Source organism: Myotis yumanensis, unplaced genomic scaffold, assembly GCF_028538775.1.
Source record: "Myotis yumanensis isolate MYYU_CA2020_CCGP unplaced genomic scaffold, mMyoYum1.0.hap1 SCAF_5, whole genome shotgun sequence".
NCBI classification, from domain to species: Eukaryota; Metazoa; Chordata; class Mammalia; order Chiroptera; family Vespertilionidae; genus Myotis; species Myotis yumanensis.
This window is the reverse complement of record NW_027223756.1, coordinates 87046484-87065451: the sequence shown is the minus strand read 5'-3', so window position 1 is coordinate 87065451 and position 18968 is coordinate 87046484. Positions and strand designations below refer to the sequence as shown.

Genomic DNA, 18968 nt, shown 5'->3' with positions numbered 1-18968 from the left:
CATCCTCCAAGCTCCCACCAGTCCTCCCGGGGTTGGGAGGAGGCAGGCAGAGTGATCACAAGACCTCTGAGAGGTTGGAACTTAGCAGGCAAAGAGACCTGGCTCCTGCTTTGGGCACTCATTGTGGTTAGGGGTACACCCATTGTGGTTAGGGGTACACCCCTCCAGATGGGCCCCAGCCGAAACTCTTTAATTTTCACCACCCTCAGAGTAAACTGTTCACACACTCCAAAACCTCAGTGACAATTTAAGCGCCCAGAAGCCAAAAGCCTGGCTCAATACTGAGTCCCACTGAAAGTGAATCCAGCCACCACTGTGCTCTGCAAATAAGCAACCCAGGACCACCCCAAGGCCCAGCCCTGTCGAGTATAGGTCACAACCATAGGCAACATGGAGGGGGGCTCACTGCCGAGCCCTGGGGACCCAGGCAGCCCGGTTCATTTTTACACTGAGAGCAGCAGCCAGTTGGAACCTTGCCAAGAAGTGGCACATTTGGGCATGACACGGTGGCCAGCCAGCCTGGGGAGCAGGGTGCGTCACCCCCCCCCCCGCCCCCCCCTTGGAATCTGGGTCATGCTTAGATAACTGCTAGAGAGCCCGACTAATTACCCATCCTTGCCTGCCTACATCTCAACAGATGTTAAGCCCTCCTTAAGGTTTATTTCAAGCAGGCACAGATTTAAAGAAACACCGGGGACCTGCATTTTGATAGCATCTGAACAGAGGAAAATGTGGTCTTCACCTTTCTCTGGATCTTTTGGTTTAAAAAAAAGAAAAAGGCGTTTACCTGCCTGAGATGTCCACATGGGTGCTTCTCCTGCTGTCCCCTCGCGGCTCCCAATGGTGGGAGAAGCTGAATCCAGCCCAGGGCCTGGCACGGCCCTCTAGGCAGGACCCAACATTTTCTCCTGCCCTATCTTTCCTCCTGAGAGAGCTCATACTGGGTCTTCCAGGTCAGGGCCCCAGATGGGGCCACTGGGATGCTTTCGACACCCCAAAAGATGAGAGGACACGGGAGATGAAGTGCCCTCCACCTGTCCAGGCTAGCGGCCCACTCAGGCCAGTGCTGGCCCCTCAGGGTGAAGGCCACATGTTCTCCTCCTCACTCCTGGCCCTGAAACCTCTAAGTACCCCCAAGAGTGCGGCCCCCACCTGGGGAAGGCCGGTGGACAGGCCAGCGAGCTGCCATGGGGCTCTGGCTCTGTGGCAACCGCAAATGCTGGTGAGGGGAGACTAAGCCAGTGCCCCCATGGCTCTCCGGCCCTGGCCAGTGCGCTCAGGCCGCGGCCCCGGCTCATTAGGGAGAACCCTGACCCCTTTGGAACTGGGTCTAAAGGCCCCACCAAGGCCCCTGCTCGACCCCGGGGCCCAGCCCTCCTTCTGGAAGAGGTTCTACAGAGAAATCCACTCCCCGGGTCCCCCCACCCCAAGCCTGCACCGTAGCTCAACCCCGCTCGGGGTGGAGAGACTCCGCACACTCCTCCCCGGTGCCCCCTCTCCCAGCCCCTGGAAGACCCCCCCACCTCCCATCAACCCCCGGGTCTCCCTCCCAGCCTGGAAGAGGGGAAGCGGAGGGAGGAGGGGGAGGCGCAGCTGCCGGGCTTCGGGCAAAGGATATGGCCATTCGGTGATCTTTTTGGCGTATTTTCTCACCACGTTGTCCTCGCTGAAGAGGAACAGAGACCGGTTGACCGTGAGGCAGTTCTGTCGGACGGGGATGGGGTTGTAGAGGGCCATGGTCCGCGCTCTCTGCGCCATTGACTGCTTGTACATCCTTTGCGCCCCGGGCTGCCCGCCCTGCCGGCTGCCCCCGGCTCCTCGCCCGCCTCCGGCGCCCACGACCACCCCGGCGGCTGCCCCGGAGCCTCCTCCCCCGTAGCGGGCCGGCATCTCGTCTCCGAAGCGGGCCATTCTGCAAAGAGCAAAGGGCTCCGGGTTACGCTGCGGCGAACGATGCGGAAGACGCCGCCGCCGCCGATGCCGCTGCTGATGCTGCCGGGGCTGCGAAGACGGCGGCCGGAGCTGCGACTGCGGAGACGCTCCCCGGCCCAGCCCATCGGGCGGCGGCGGCTCGGCGCCTCGGGTCGGGGGCTCACCAGGCGGCTGGCCGGCCCCAGCCGGGGATAGCAGCTCGGGACATCTTCCTGGCTGACCCCGGAGAAGGAGGGGCGGGAGGAGGGGGCGGGGGCGGGGCGCGGGGGCCGGGAGGGGGGAGGGGAGAGGGAAGCGAGGCAAAAATAACCGAGGAAGGAATCCAGGCAATCCCCAGGCCACCCACTCCGAGAAAAAAAAAAAAAAGAAAAGAAAAAGGCACTTAAAAAACAACAACACACACACAACCAACGCACACCCCCTTTAAGATGCGAGCGGTTGGCAAAGGACGCCCCCCGGGACGCAGTGGAAGCTTCAAATTCCTCCGAGGTACGGGTCAGGCTGGCATCTTGCAAAAGGAGTGCGCCCGGCCCATTTTTTAAAAATTTTATTAGAAAAAAATAAAAACCAAGTCTTTGGTGGGGAGAGGGCAGCTCCCCCTCCCCAATGAAGAAATCGCCCTTTTTGCTTCGCTTGAGTTCCTAGACCTTAAAAGTCAAAGATCCGTAGCCCAAAAATAAAATTAAAGTAAAAAATATTAACGGGGTAAGGAGAGGAGGGAGGGGAGGGAGACGCTCGGGGCGGAGGGGGAGGGGGCTTTTCAGGAGTCTTGAGGCCTCAGGGTCCAGGTGATTTTTTTTTTTTCTTCCTGAATCAACCCGCGGCTGTCTCTTCTGCTGAGTGTGAGAGTGTGTGCGCGCAGCGCTTCGCTCAACCGTGCCTCATCCTGGGGTTAAATTGCAGCAATGAAATCCTGAAAATTCCCAACAGGGGGGAAAAAAAGAGAGAGAGAGAGGTATGCGCCGTCGCTTAGCCACTCAATAGCTGCTCCCGGATGCTGCAATGCCTGGCGTTCCCTCCTCCCCCTCCTCCTCTAGGTTTTGCTAAAATAAGACTGGTGTGAAGGGGTGGGTGAAGAGGAAGGAAAGAGGAAAATGGGCGCAAAGGTCTGAACCACTGGGCAGCCGAGCCCCAAAGAGAAGCGATTGATGAGTTGAAAGCGAGAAAGACCCACCCAGAGTGTCGACACATGATGGCCCGCGACCAATCGCGGAGGCGCGAGGGGACCCGGCTCCGCGGAGTTTGGGGGGGGGGGGGGGGGGAGGAGAGAGCGGATGGTCGGGAGGTTGGGGGGAAGTTGGGACGAAAGATTCCTCCTCCCGGGGAGGAAGCCTTGTTTTCCTACGGGTTCCATCCACTTCAGTTGCAGACAACCGGACGCACCCAGCATCTTGCAGGCAGAAGGAGGGAGAAAGGGAGGGAGGAAACAACTTTAAAAAGAAGGGGTTTGGTGTCTAGAGGTGCAATTAGTCCATCTCTACACAAACTGTGGCCTGTTTAGCAAAAGACAACATTTGAAAACTGGGTACTTCTGTCAAAGTTTCATATCGCAGGGGCCTGGCAAGCTGGAATAAAAGATACACATGACTTGGAGGGTGTTACGCTAAGTGAAATAAGTCAGATAGAGAAAGACAAATACCATATGATTTCACTAATATTTGGAATATAAAAAACAATAAGCAAACAAAACAGAAACAAACTCATAGATACAGAGACCATTTTGATGGTGGCCAGATGGGAGGGGATTTGAGGAGCTGGGTAAAAAAAGGGAAGAAATTAAGAAGTACAAATTGGTAGTTACAAAATAGTCATGGGAGTGTAAAGTTTGGCATAGGAAATACAGTGAATTATATTGTAATAAATATGTGTGGTGCCAGATGAGTATGAGATTGATCGGAATGATCACTAAGTGAGAATGATCACTGGGTTGTACACGTGAAACTAATATAATATTGTATATCAACTGCAATTGAAAAATAAAAATTATTTTTTAAAGGATTCACCCCATCTTTGAAAAGACCCAGGAGTCGGCAGATCCTAACTGCCAGGAGCAGATAACTAACCAGGTCTTAGTTGGCTGGATAGGGCCTCTGGGTGATACACTTCGCGTGAGCAAGTGTGGTTTATTTCCCATGTCCCCCTTTTATATTGTGAAGTTGAATAAACACAGAAAAATGCCTAAAGCAAAAATATACAGTTTAAGAAATTGCTGTGAAATGAATACTCATAAAACTAACACTCAAATCCAGAGCGAGAAACATTGCCAGCGCCCCATAAAAACACACCCCTACCCCCCCAGCAGTAATCACTCTCCTGACTTGATGGTGTCAACAACCTTGCTTTTCTTTATACCTTTACTACCTTATTGTGCATTCCTAAACAATACTTTGCATCTTTTTTATTTTATCTAAATGGAATCCAGTAGTATGTATTCTGTGAGGACTGGCTTCTTTGGTTCAATATTATGTCTTTAAGATTCAACTGTTGTCACATGTAGTTGCAACGGATTCGCTTTCACGGCTGTATAGTATTCCACTGAAAGTCCGCCACAGTTTGTTTATCCATCATCCTGTTGGTGGACATTTGGGGCCCTTAAACACCCTTGCCTTCGGGTGCCTATAAGCGTGCATCTCTGTAAGAATAGCCCTAGGCATGGAATTTCTGGGTCACAGGGTTTATACAATGTCACCCAACTGTCTTCCAAAGTAGATTGACCAAGAAGCCACTGAATTTTCACAAAGCAATGTATAGCCTGGAAGGCAAGGGTAGGGGAGGTGAGAAGGGAAGAGGAGGAAGAAGGCAAGTATTTTTTCAAGCCTCAGCTAGTTGATTTCTAGTTAATGCACACCGCCCCCCCCCACCCCCCGCCATCAGTATTTGCATTCATTTGGGACATTCTGAAAAAGACGACATATCTTTATATAAATTCCCCATTCTGTGTCTGTGGATAAGCCTTTACAGGTTGCCTACAGCACCTTCAAGATTTTCTAACTTGTCAAGGTATAAACAAAATAAGAAACCAAAAGCGATCAGAGTTGGAAGGAGATGGGGTGTGTAGAAGTTTCAACAAATATTAATGACATTTGTATTAGATGTTGTCTCAAAGACACATGACAGTTAACATGAAACAAAAAGTAATCCCATGAGCCCGGCTGGAGTGGCTCAGTTGGTTGAGCATTGTCCTGTGTATCGAAAGGTGGCCGGTTCGATTCCTAGTCTGGGTGCATAACTGGGTTGGCAGGTTCGGTCCCCCATTGAGGGTCTGGGCACTTACGGGAGATGGCCAATCAGTGTTTCTCACATCCAGTGTTTCTTTTTCTTTCTTTCTCTCTCCCTTCTTCTCTCTAAAATTGTACTCAGATTAGAATTTTTTTTAAGTGTTTAAAAAAAGCTATCCCATGTGAATGGATGCAAACAGCCAGTCATATAAGAAAGCTTTGCCCTAACCAGTTTGGCTCAATGGATAGAGCGTCGGCCTGCAGACTGAAAGGTCCCAGGTTCGATTCCAGTCAAGGGCATGTACCTTGGTTGCGGGCACATCCCCAGTAGGGGGTGTGCAGGAGGCAGCTGATCGATGTTTCTCTCTCATCGATGTTTCTAACTCTCTATCTCTCTCCCTTCCTCTCAGTAAAAAATCAATAAAATATATTTTTTTTTTTTAAAAAAAAGAAAGTTTCACCACAAAGTGAACTTACATATAACTTGTTCTGATGGACTCTCCTGAGTAGATTGTTGAGTTTCATTGCATGAGCATTACCTGCACAGATTTCTAAAAGACTCCAGAGCTTTTCAGGAAAGACCAACCATCAGAGTAAAGCTTCTACTGAGTCTTCACAGAAGTTCTACTTTACAGAAGAAAACACTGAGGCTGAGAGAGGTTTAAAAACGTGCCCAAGTCACTGACGTGGACCTAAAACCACTCCTGACTCTCGTACTCTATTAGATGGAGTGTAACTTGGTATAATCACTTTGGGAAAATGTTTGGCCATTTCTACCATCGCTGAATATTTGAATACCCTGTGACTCAGCATGGGCACACCTTGGTATAGATTCAGGAGGACTGAGGATGTTTGTCCACTAAAAGACACACCTTAAAATGTGAAAACAGCATATTAATACTAGCTAAACATTGGGACCTTCCCAAATGCCTGTCAACAGACTAGATCAATATACCATGTAACAGTCACACATGGAGCTCTCTGGAGCTACACACAAGTGCACAGGTGAATCTCACAAACATGATCTTGAACCGAAGAAGCCAAACATGCAATAGAACACAGTATATCGTTCCTGCTATATAAAATTCAAAATGGAAAAAACTAATCTATGCTGTTCGACGTCAACGTAGTGGCCACCCTTGGGGCCCTACGGGGCCTTCTGGAAACTTCTTGTTCTGGGTAATAATTACCCAGGTGTGTTCGCTTTGTAAATTTTGTGCATTTTGCACATGTTCATTGAGCTTTACACTTATGAGCTGTGCAGTTTTCTGTGTGGGTTGTACTTCAACAGAACATGTTTGTAACGCTTCTGAATGTAGACCCTGGTAGCACCACTTGTCAGGGTGGTCTGTGATAATTGTACCCCAAAGTCCCTACAACCAAATCTGGCCTCCTTTTTACCAAAAGACAAAGAGCAGTCCTTCAGATGCCCTGAGCCATGCCTAGAAAGCATGGCTGCATCTCAGGCTGCCCTGCAAAGTGTTGCAAAAATTCTGATTCCTGGGCTCTCCCTCCCTCTGGTTTTAGAGAGAGAGGAAGGGAGAAGGAGAGAGAGAGAGAGAGAGAGAGAGAGAGAGAGAGAGAGAGAGAGAGAAACATCAATGTGAGAATGAAACATTGATGGGCTGCCTCTGCATGTTCCCTACCAGGGGTCAAACTCACAACCTGGGCATGTGCCCTGACCAGGAATCGAACAGGAAACTTTTTGGTGAATGCGATGATGCCCAGCCAACTAAGCTACACCGGCCAGGGCCCCCCCGATTTTTAATGGGGCACAGCCAGGTTTGATAATCACTGCTCTGAAAGGGGCAAACTTACCAGCCTTACTGTGGCATTCTCTAGTGTTATCGATGGTGGCATTGTTGGCATTTTTGATGGAACAGTTTTTGTTATTTGGGGCTGTCCTGTGTACTGTAGACTGTTTAGCACCCCTGGCATATGCCCACTAAATGTCAGTAGCACCCCTCCTTTTGTGACAAGCAAAGATAGCCACACACATTGTCAATTAATCTACCATTAAAATGGCAGAAATATTTTCACTCACCAAATAGCATTCCCAAAGCTTGCCTGTGAAGTTTGACATGTTGGGGTTCCCCTTTCCTTCCTCAGAATCTTCCCAAGTCCACCAATCCCCAAATGCTCAATCATCCTTTTCCAGAAAGAACTTAATTCATTCACCTAAAGTGTGATAGGGCTCCAGGTTCATTATCATTACGGATTCACTTTACATATTACAAAAATTTATTTGGCCAAAGAGTGAATCTCTAATATTGAAATCTTAGTATAGCCTGGCAAATGGGGATGATGAGCAAGAAATCTTCATAGGATCATCAAATGACTAAAGTAGGTAGCCCCCGACCCTCTTTCATCCAAATTACTAATGTTAATCAGATAGAAAATTTTATAATCTCATTAGCATCCTAGACAGAAGCAGTTTAACAGTGCCCCTCCAGAAATCAGTCTCAGCCGTTGGTTCTAATCTTTAACACATCTGCCAGCTGGAGTTTTATCAATCAGCAGCAGATTACCATCCTGGCTTTCAGAATGTCATTCAATTGAACCAGGCTAGCATCTCTGAAATAAGTGCCCCAAATATATAACTGCAGATTGCATTCATTCGGCTGCTAAAACAATTACCAGCTAATCCAGTTATGTTGAGTTGCAAGAATGGATCAGCCAAAAGACAGTTTGATCTCTGCCTTCTGGTCTGGATACTTACTGGTCAGGAATAAATATCAAGATCTTTGGGAGTTGGAGGGTATAAATGATAAAAACCAAATCTGATAATCCAGACATTTACAGGTCAGGATGAAAGCATTCAAGAATGATACAGCATGGCTGGTGTTGCTCAGTGGATAGAGCATCAGCTTGCGGACTGAAGGGTCCCGGGTTCAATTCTGGTCAAGGGCATATGCCCGGGTTGTGGGCTCAATCCCCAGTGGGGGGTGTGCAGGAGGCAGCCAATCAATGATTCTCTCTCATCATTGATGTTTCTCTCTCTCTCTCCCTCTCCCTTCCTCTCAGAAATCAATAAAAATAAAAAAATAAAAGAGTGATACAGAGATGGAATGCGGCTGTCACTCCAGGTATAACGTTGCATAGCAGTACATGCCCTGTAAATTTCCAAAAGCGAATGAGGCAGACCCTAATTCTGGATGCAGAGCTGGGTTCAAATCCTAGCTCTAGCACTTGCTAGCTGTGTGCTTTTGGGAAAGCGCCTTAGCTCTCTGAACCTCAGTTTCTTTTGTGTAAAATGGAGACATGACTTTTTACCCCAGAGGTTGCTGGAAGGAGTAATTAAGGTCAAACAGGTAAGCACTTAGTACAATGGTTGGCACATAATAAACAGTCGAGAAATTACAACAAATTTTTTTAAATCACTATAATCTGGAGAGATAGTCCATGTTCATGGATAAGAAGACTCAATATTGTCAAGATGCCAATTCTTCCCAACTGGATCTGTAGAGTCCATGTAATCCCAATCAAAATCCAAGCAAGTTATTTTGTGGATATCAACAAACTAATTCTAAAGTTTTTTGGAGAAGTATTGAAGGAGAAAAGCAAAGTTGGAAGACTGATACTATGGACTTCAAGACATACTAAAAAGCTACCATAACCAAGACAATGTTATATTGGTGAAATAATAGACAAATAGACAAATGGAACAAAATAGAGAGCCCCAAAATAGACCACACAAATATAATCAACTCATCTTTGATAAAGGAAATACAACGGAGCAAAGATAATGTAGAAGAAATCTAGATGACCTTGAGTTTGGTGATGACTTTTTAAATATAACACAAAAGGTCCAATCCATGAAAGAAATCATTGATAAGCTGGACTTCATTAAAATTAAAATTCTCTGCTCTGAAAAAAGATACTGTCAAGAGAATAAAAAGACAAGCCACAAACTGGGAGAGAAAATATTTACAAAAGAGATATCTGATAAAGGATTGTTATCCAAAATACAAAAAGATCTCTTAAAACTCAACAATAAGAAAGCAAGCCTGACTTTAAAATAGCCCTAATATATGGTGACAGGAGAAGATTTGACTTTGGGTGGTAGGCACATGGTGCAATATACAGACCTTGTAACATAGAAACCCACACCTAAAACTTATATGATCATGTTGACCAATTACCCCAATAAATTTAATAAAATAAATATGAAATACAAATAAAATAAAATGGGCCAGAGTCATTAACGGACACCTTGCCATAGAAGATACACAGATGACATACGAGCATATGAAAAGATTCTCTATCTGATATGTCACCAGGGAAATGCAAATTAAAATAAGATACCACTAACATATCTATAAGAATGGCCAAAATCCAGAACACTGACAACACCAAATGCTGGTGAGGATGTGGAGCAACAGGATCTTTCATTCATTGCTGGTGGGGATGCAAAATAGTACAGCCACTTAGAAAAACTGCTTAGCGATCTTTAAAAAAAATATCTTTATTGATTTCAGAGAGGAAGGGAGAGGGAGAGAGAGATAGAAGCATCATTGATGAGAGAGAATCATTGGATCGGCTGCCTCCTGCATGCCCCCTATTGGGGATCAAGCCCACAACCCAGGCATATGCCCTGACTGGGATCGAACCAAGACCTCCTGGTTCATAGGTCAACGCTCAACCACTGAGCCAAGCCGGCTGGGCTGCTTAGCGATTTCTTACAAAACATACTCGTACCATACAATCCAGCAACAGCACTCCTTGTTATTTATTCAATGATTTGAAAACTTATGCCCATACAAAAACTTGCACATGGATGTTTATAACAGCTTAATTCATAATTGCCATAATTTGGAAGCAATCAAGATGTTCTTCAGTAGGTGAATCAAGTACGGCATAGTCAGACAATGGAATATTATTCAGCGCTTAAAGAAAAAAGAGCTATCAAGCCGTGAAAACTTAAATGCATATCATTGAGTGAAAAAAGCCCATCTGAAAAAGGCTACCTACTGTATGATTCCAGTTATATGAAATTTTGGATAATGCGAAACTATGGAGACAGTAAAAAGATCAGTGGTTGCCAGGGTCGGAGGAGAGAAGAATAGGCTAGGTTTTAGGGACGTGAAAATACTCTGTATGGGACGATCATGATGGATACGTGTCATTATACATTTGTCCAAACCCATAGGATGTGCACCACCCAGCGTGACCCCCAATGTAAACTACAGACTTTGGGTGATAATGAATCAGTATAGCTTCATCAACTGCAACAAGGGCACCAGTCAGGTGAGGGATTTTGATAACGGAGAAGGCTACACATGTGTGAGGGCAGACGGGTATACGGGAAATTTCTGTGCCTTCAGCTCAACCTTGCTGTAAACCTAAAACTGCTCTGAAAAATACAATCTATTTTTTAAAAGTCACCTTAGTCAATCTTCCAGACCTGGAAATCTAAGTCTGTGAATATCACTCACCAAGACTGGTTCCATATTGGCTTATTTTTCATTTTTAAAATAAACTTTTATTTTGGAATAACTTCAGATTTACAGAAAGCTTGAAAAGATAGCCCAAGAGAGTTACCATATGCCCTTCACAGCTTCCCCTAATGTTAATGTCTTGTGTTAGCCAGGGACATTTGTTAAAACTAAGAAAACAACAGTGGGACAATGCTATTAACTAAACCCGACACTGCATTCAGATTTCACAAGTTTTTCCCATTAATATCGTCTTCTGTTTCAGGATCCCATTCAGGACACCACATTCCATTGGGTCACCATGTCTCTTGAATTCCCTCTAGTCTGTGACAGTTTCTTTCCTTGTTTCCCACAACCTGGTAATTTTCAGGAGTTCTGGTCAGTTTGTAGAATGAACCGCAATATGGGTTTTCTCGTGATTAGACTGGGATAATGGAGTTGGGTGGGGGGAGAAGACCACAGAGGTGAAATGCCCTCTTCATTGCAGTGTGTTAGGGACCCATGACATCTACGTGACTTATTACTGTGACGTTGACTTTGGTCACTTGGTTAAGGTGCTGTCTCCCAGGTGTCTCCACTGTCAAGTTACTGTTTTTCCCCTTCTCTAGTCTACTCTTTGGAAGTGAGTCATTAAGCCAGCGGTTCTCAACCTGTGGGTCGCAACCCCTTTGGGGGTCAAACGACCCTTTCACAGGGGTCTCCTAAGACCATCGGAAAACACATATTGAATATATAATTACATATTGTTTTTGTGATTAATCACTATGCTTTAATTATGTCCAACTTGTAACAATGAAAATACATCCTGCATATCAGATATTTACATGACGATTCATAACGGTAGCAAAATTACAGTTATGAAGTAGCAACGAAAATAATTTTATGGTTGGGGGTCACCACAACATGAGGAACTGTATTAAAGGGTCTCGGCATTAGGAAGGTTGAGAACCACTGCATTATGCTCAGATCACACTTAGTGGGAGAGAGGAGAAGGTGAAACTCTATCTTCTGGAAGAACGAGTATCTACATATTCTTTAGAATTCTTTTGTAAGGAAGATTTGTCTCTTCTCCCTCATTCATTCATTCAATCTTTAATTGATATCAGTATAGACTCATATTTATTGTATTCTTTGGATTACCAGTGTTGGCCATTGGGAGCACCTTCAGATTGGTCCCTGTTTGCTTTGCTAGGACCCCATATATTTTTTAAGCTTCCTTACTTTCTGGCACTCCAAGAGGCTCCAGGGTAATTCTTAACGGCCATGCCCTAGAACTCACCATTTCTCCAAGGAGCCCTGGTTCCCGAGTGGAGAATAGTATTTCATGATCTCAGGACTGGGTGCCATATTGCATTTTTAGCTTTTATTTTGGTGAAAGTTATAGATGCAGGCAATTTGGCGACCAGCACAAAAAATGTGCAAGTATTATCAGGGAATACTGAAAGTTACTGGTGACATTTTGAGGAGCAGCAGATTTCATAGTATCCAAGTCACTCCCCACAAAGGATTGCTCATTTTAATGGTAAAAACAATAACTTCATAGTGGAGTGCCCTGACAGACAAGCATGCGATCAAAGCTGACCACACCAGCAATGGGGCATCACATGACTCTTGGTATGATGTGCCAAGAAGGATGCAACATGACTTCTGGGGACCACCTGCCAAAAAGGCATTATTTGAATAAGTCAAATCACATCATGTTTAAATTGAGAAACATTCTACAAAATAACTTGCCCATATTCTCTGAAAGTGTTAATATCAGGAAGCTCACATAAACACAGAGCAGCTTCTCCAGATTAAAGGAGACCTGACGACCAAATCCAACAAGTGGGCCAGGGTCTTCTTTGGTGATAAAGGATGGTATTGGGACAATTGGTGACCTCTGAATGAGGTCTGTAGATTAGGTAATAATAGGGGATAAATGCTAATTTCCTGATTTTGATCCTTGTGCTGTGTTATGTAAGAGAATGCCCTTCAGAACACACTGAAGTACATAGGGTTAAAGGGTCATTGTATCTATAAATTGCTCTCAATGGTGCAAGGGGAGAGAGAGAGAGAGAGAGAGAGAGAGAGAGAATATGAAGTGGAAGTGGTAAAACGTTAATATTAACATCTGGGGCACCTGGATGAAGAATATACAGGAATTTTTTGTACTGTTCTGACAACTTTTTGGTCAGTCTGAAATTTTATCAAAGTACAAAGTTAAAATAAACAAATAGCTACAAAAAGTTACACATGCACAAGTTTCCTTCATTCCTTTTATTGAGCACTTGCTATGGGCCAGGTGGTTTTCCAAGCACGTAACAAGACAGGTAAAAATCCCTATGGTGTGGGGCTGAATGGAGACAGGATAAATGGAATAAAGAAGGAAATACAGAGAACATCAGATGGGGCTAAGTACTAAGGAAAAGAACAAAGTAGGTAGGGTCATGGAGGGTGCGGCCATTGGTAATTAGAGTCAAATAGATCTGTGAGGCATGTCACACAAAGTAATACAGATGGTCAATCTATCCACCTTCAGTGAAAACTTGTCAACTAAATATCACTTCAATTCTGATCGTTAAATGTGGGAGGCAGCTACAGACTAGGCCGAGAATGATCCTTGACTACTGATGTGCATACCCTCTGTCATCCTCTTTCCCTTGAAGTGGGCGGGGCCTAGTGACAGCCGATATGGCTGGCTAGTTTGATTCCCAGTCAGAGCACGGATGGTGGATTTGGTCCCTGGTCAGAGTACAACCGATCAACCGATCAATGTTTCTCTCCCTCTTCCTGCCCTCTCTCCAAAATCAATAAAAACATATATTTTTAAAAATGTGCAAGGATGATGGAATGGTCCTTTTGAGATCAGATTACAAAGACTGGGTTTCCATATTGCATGCCCCCGCCAGCTCTCTCTCCTGCTCACAGAGGAAGCCAGGTTCCATGTTGTGAGCCGCCTTATGGAGACTCCCACATGGCAAGGAACCAAGAGCAGCCTCAATCCTTCAGCCCACGAGAAACTGAATTCTGCCAACAGCCACACGTTTAAGCTCGGAAGGGAGCCCTCCCCCAGCTCAGCTTCGGATGAGCGTGAAGTCCCCACTGACACTTGGTTGCAGCGTGTGAGAGACCTCGACACAGGAGCCAGGTGAGCGGCACCATGACTCCCGCCCACAGAAGCCGTGAGATGATAATAACTGCCCTGTAAAGCTGCTAGGTTTGGGTAGTTCCGTTGTGTATCAAGAGATAACTATTACATTAAGGCTCCATATTTCTTATCTTCTTAAATAAAGCGATTAATGTTTCTCCTTTCTGGATCCCTAAGACCTGTGTTCTCTGAGATCGACATTAGAGCTGCTCACCAAATATTCCCCCCTCTCCAAGTTCAGGCCCATGGTCAGATGGCATTTCCCGGCCCTGTTGTGCTTGCTGAGGCCATGTGGATAGTTCTGGCCAGTGAGCGCTCACTGAAAAGAAAGTGCTATAGCGTACAGTTGACAGTGTAAATCCATCTAGAGCTGCCGTGTCCAAGCCAGTAGCTACTCGCCACCTGTGACTATTACAATCAAGCAAAATGGAAAATTCTATCCCTCGGTTATACAAGCCACATTTTCTAGTTCTCAGAGGCTGCATGTGGCCAGTGGCCACCTTGTGGGGCAGCACGGAGAAAGGACATTTCCATCATCCGGGGAGTTCTATTGGACAGTGCGGCCAGGAGCCAGCAGAGCTCCAGATGGTGACTGCTCTTCAAGGTTGGTCCCACAGTGAGCGGAGCCCAAATTTGACCTGTGAGGACATACCGGATGAGTGAGAGATCAGCATCTGTCGTTTTGAAGCCACGGGGACTTGGGGGGTTTCTTGTTACTGCAGCATAGTCTGTAGCATCTTATTCACTCACAGATTTCAGCAAATCTCTCTATTGGCATCTGTCTTAAAATGACTGTAACTATGATTCTGATGCCAGTTTCTTAACCCAGTTACCCAAAGAGCAAACCAATAATTGAGCAACAAATAGGTGCCCAATCCTATTGGAGGGGTTTCATTATATATGGGGGAAATTTAAAGAATGTTCCATTTAATATGTACACTAGTATGATACTCTGGTCATATCAAGTGCTACACTGTGGACTATATTACCAAGAGGCTGGAAGAGAGAGATCAGTGAGGTTGGCATAGTCAGGGAAGGCTTCCTGGAGGAGGTGTTATGTGAAAATAATGCTTAAAACCTCAGTAAATTTGGACAAAGTGGGGAATAGTCGGTAGTTTCTCAAGATACTGATAACTTAATTAGACATTTTATTATATTATTACAATATTAATAATATTGTTATTTTTGGCCGATTGTTCTAAGGGACTTACAGATATCAATTCATTTAATCCTCACAACGGTCTGATGAGATAGTTACTATTATTACCTGCAAAGAAGGGAACGAAGATTGGCTAGATAGAGAGGGAATTACTTATGGAGAGATTGGAAGCTGGGAATACAAATTTGCCTGTTAGCTGTTTGGCTCTAGACTCAGAAGAGAAGTTGCAACAGGGATATATATTATAAATATTAGGGGGCTGTCATGGTTGAATGGTGGCCCCCAGAAGATATGTCCACGTCCTATTTCCCAGGACCCATGACTGTGATCTTATTTGGAAAAGGTGTCCTTGTGGATGCCATCAAGTCACGAATCTTGAGATTAGATCATCGCAGAGTATTCAGGTGGGCCCCAAATCCAGTGACAAGTGTCCTTATAAGAGACAGGAGAAGAAGAGACACAGACACAGACAAGTGATGCAAAGACAGAGTCGGAGATTGGAGTGATGCGTACGTAAGCCAAGGGATAGCAAAGCCTGCCGGCAACACCAGAAGCTCCAACAGAGGCGAGGGATGAATTCACCTGAGAGCATCGCAGTGGTTCTCAACCTTCTGGCCCTCTAAATACAGTTCCTCATGTTGTGACCCAACCATAAAATCATTTTCGTTGCTACTTCATAACTGTAATGTTGCTACCATTATGAATCGTAATGTAAATATCTGATATGCAAGATGGTCTTAGGCGACCCCTGTGAAAGGGTCGTTCGACTGCCAAAGGGGTCGCGACCCACAGGTTGAGAACCACTGGCCTAGAGGGAGTGTGGCCTTGTTTACACTTGGTTTTGGACTTCTGACCTCGAGAACATTGAGAATCCACTTCTGTTGCTTTAAGCTACGTAGTTTGCTGTCACTTTCTTTATGCCTTTCCCCAGGAGACGCGTACAGGGGCTGTCAGAACACACACAGTTAATGAACGCCTGCGAAATGGGTGAAATTATCCTCAACAAGGGCCCCAGAGAGGGTTGAGGTCTTGGGAAGGAGCTCTGAGAGGTATCCGCACTGAAGGGCAAACAGAGAAAGAGGGAAGCCCTTAGTGGAGCCTGAGAAGACGCCATCCAGGAGGTGGGAGGGAAGCCCGGTGGATGAAACCACAGAAAGTCCCGGCAGTGGGGCCGAGGGCCGTCCAGTGTTAAATGCTGGCAAACACAACGCAAGATAAGGACTAGGAAACACCGCCAGGGTCCTGCCACAGATGCAAGAAGAGCACTCAATCCGGTTTTTTTAAATGAGTGCTTAGCTTCTGTGTGTGTGGTAAAATTCATCCATCCATCCTTGGACACCTGGCTGCTCCCACTTCTGGCCATTGGGAGCAATGCTGTTACAAACAGGGGTGCACAATCTTCTCTCCAAGTCCCTGCTTTCGACTCTTTGGGCGACACATCCAGAAGTGGGGTTGCTGGGTCATCTGAGCAGTTTATATTTAATTTTTGGAGGGCTCGCCAGACCATTTTCCCCAGCAGCTGCAGAGTCCTTCGCTTTTAAACGTACACATTAAAATATTTACAGGTGAAAGCATACGATATCTGAGATTTGCTTTAACAAAACCCAGGGTTCTATGACAGCAAATTAAAAGTCTGCTGTAAGCCCTAACCGGTTTGGCTCAGTGGATAGAGCGTTGGCCTGCGGACTCAAGGGTCCCGGGTTCGATTCCGGTCCAGGGCATGTACCTTGGTTGCCGGCGCATCCCCAGTGGGGAGTGTGCAGAAGGCAGCTGATTGGTGTTTCTCTCTCATCGATGTTTCTGGCTCTCTGTCTCTCTCCCTTCCTCTCTGTGAAAAATCAATAAAATATATATATTTTTAAAAAGTCTGCTGTAATTTGCAAAGTAAGGTTATGTGGAAGGTTGGGATACAGTAACACACGAAGAGTCATTGGTTGGTAATTATTGGAGATGGATGACAGGAACACTGAGGGCTACCGTTCCATTTTCTCTTCTTCTGAATATATTTGAACTTCTCCAAAAGTAAAAACATAATTATTTTCCTATGATGTACTTAAAGCAGTCTCGATTCACATTGCCCCAAGAACCTCACACTTAATTATGAAAACAAAAGTAGTCAGGCTCACTATGTTCTCCAGCAATTAACAACTATACCCAGCATCTAACCCAGCCGTGGGCAAACTACGGCCCGCGGGCCGGATCCCGCCCGTTTGAAATGAATAAAACTAAAAAAAAAAAAAGACCGTACCCTTTTATGTAGTGATGTTTACTTTGAATTTATATTAGTTTACACAAACACTCCATCCATGCTTTTGTTCCGGTCCAGTTTAAGAACCCATTGTGGCCCTCGAGTCAAAAAGTTTGCCCACCCCTGAATTCTAACCCCTCTGTTAAGTCAGGAGCTTGGCTAAATGCTGACTTACATAGTCACGTGTATCCTGAAAAGTTAGCAAGGGGAATTTCATCAAATGAACTACATCTGCTTTTAGAAACTCCCGTCTTGGTTTCTCTTGAGTGAGAACTGAGCTGAGTTCCCTCAGTTTGGGAAATAACAAGTTTTACCTGGAGACAAAGTCACAGACGACAGAATCGAGTGTGTCATTTCACCTGAATGCTTGGGAAAATGATCCGCTTCATTTGCTCCTTTATTTGGCAAATGTTGATTGGGCAGCTATTACGTATCAGGCCTTACCCCAGGCACTGGGGATAGATACAGCCATGAATGGAACGAATAAGAAACTTATGCTTGGGGCAGAGAAACCAGGAAAAAAAAAAGTCAACTTGGTTAGATCTATCATGTCAGTAGAGATTGTTTTTAGGAGAAAAATGGGGCAGGTAGGGGGTCAGATGGAAGAGGAAGGGCGTTATTTTGTAAAGATCTCTCTGTGAAGGAATATTGAAGTCGAGACCTGAGGAAAGAAAGGAGCAGAGATGCAGACACCAGGAGGGGGGTGTCACAGGCAGAGGAGACAGGGATGGCAAAGACCCCTGTGGATGGCACCGGGTGTGTCTGAGCTCAGCGAGGACGCTCCTGTGGCCGGAGTGGAGAGTGAGAGGAGATGAGGGAAGGGAGGGGATGAGGTTGATGGGGCTGCCATCCCATGTTGGCCCTTTATTGTTTTAAAACATAGGCTGAGCCTGGCCTGTGTGGCTCAGTGGTTGGGCATCGACCTATGAACCAAGAGGTCACAGTTTGATTCCCGGTCAGGGCACATGCCTGGGTTGCGGGCTCGATACCCAGTTGGGATATACAGAAGGCAGCGGATCAATGATGCTCCCTCATTATTGATGTTTCTCTCTCGCCCCCTCTCCCTTCCTCTCTGAAATCAATAAAAATGTATATTAAAGAAAAGAAAATGTAGGTTGAGGAGACAACCACTTCATTGAAAATATAGCTTGTTCTAAGACTGATGGTTGCCAGAGGGGAGAAGGGTTAGGGGACCAGGTGAAAAAGGTGAAGGGATTAAAAACTACAAATTCTTAGTCACAAAATAGTCATGGGGCTATGAAGTACAGCACAGCAAATATAGTCAATAATGTTATCAAAACAATGTAGGGTGCTGGGTGAGTCCTTGAAATATTGGGGGGAACCACTGTGTAAAGTACATGATTGTTGAACCACTACAGTATGTGGCACACCTGAAACTAATACAAAATAATACTGAATGCAAACTGGAATTGAAAAATAAAATTTAAAAGAAAGAAAAGAGCCCTAACCTGTTTGGCTCAGTGGATAGAGCGTCAGCCTGGGGACTGAAGGGTCCCAGGTTCGATTCCGGTCAAGAACATGTACCTGGGTTGCAGGCACATCCCCAGTAGGGGGTGTGCAGGAGGCAGCTGATCGATGTTTCTCTCTCATCGATGTTTCTAACTCTCTATCCCTCTCCCTTCCTCTCTGTAAAAAATCAATAAAATATATTTTTAAAAAAAGAAAAGATAGCTTGTTCTACTCACAGATCCCAGGAGGAGGGGACACGCCATGCCACACAGGGCACCTGGGGCAGCACCAGGGTTAGTCAGGAGCAGAGGGAGTGAGGGAGGACATGGGCCGGAGCCTTTACGTAGTCTCCTCAGGAAGGAACAGGTGAGGCAGG

General features: G+C 45.7%; 1 protein-coding gene across 1 annotated transcript in view; it reads right to left on the bottom strand.

The window, feature by feature from the left end:
- The window catches only part of CACNA1A (calcium voltage-gated channel subunit alpha1 A), a 291124-nt gene that overhangs the window by 216652 nt on the left and 55504 nt on the right, over positions 1–18968 (bottom strand). Inside the window, 1 exon segment of the mRNA XM_070416203.1 lies at positions 1620–1912. Coding sequence (XP_070272304.1) covers positions 1620–1912 — 293 coding nt within the window.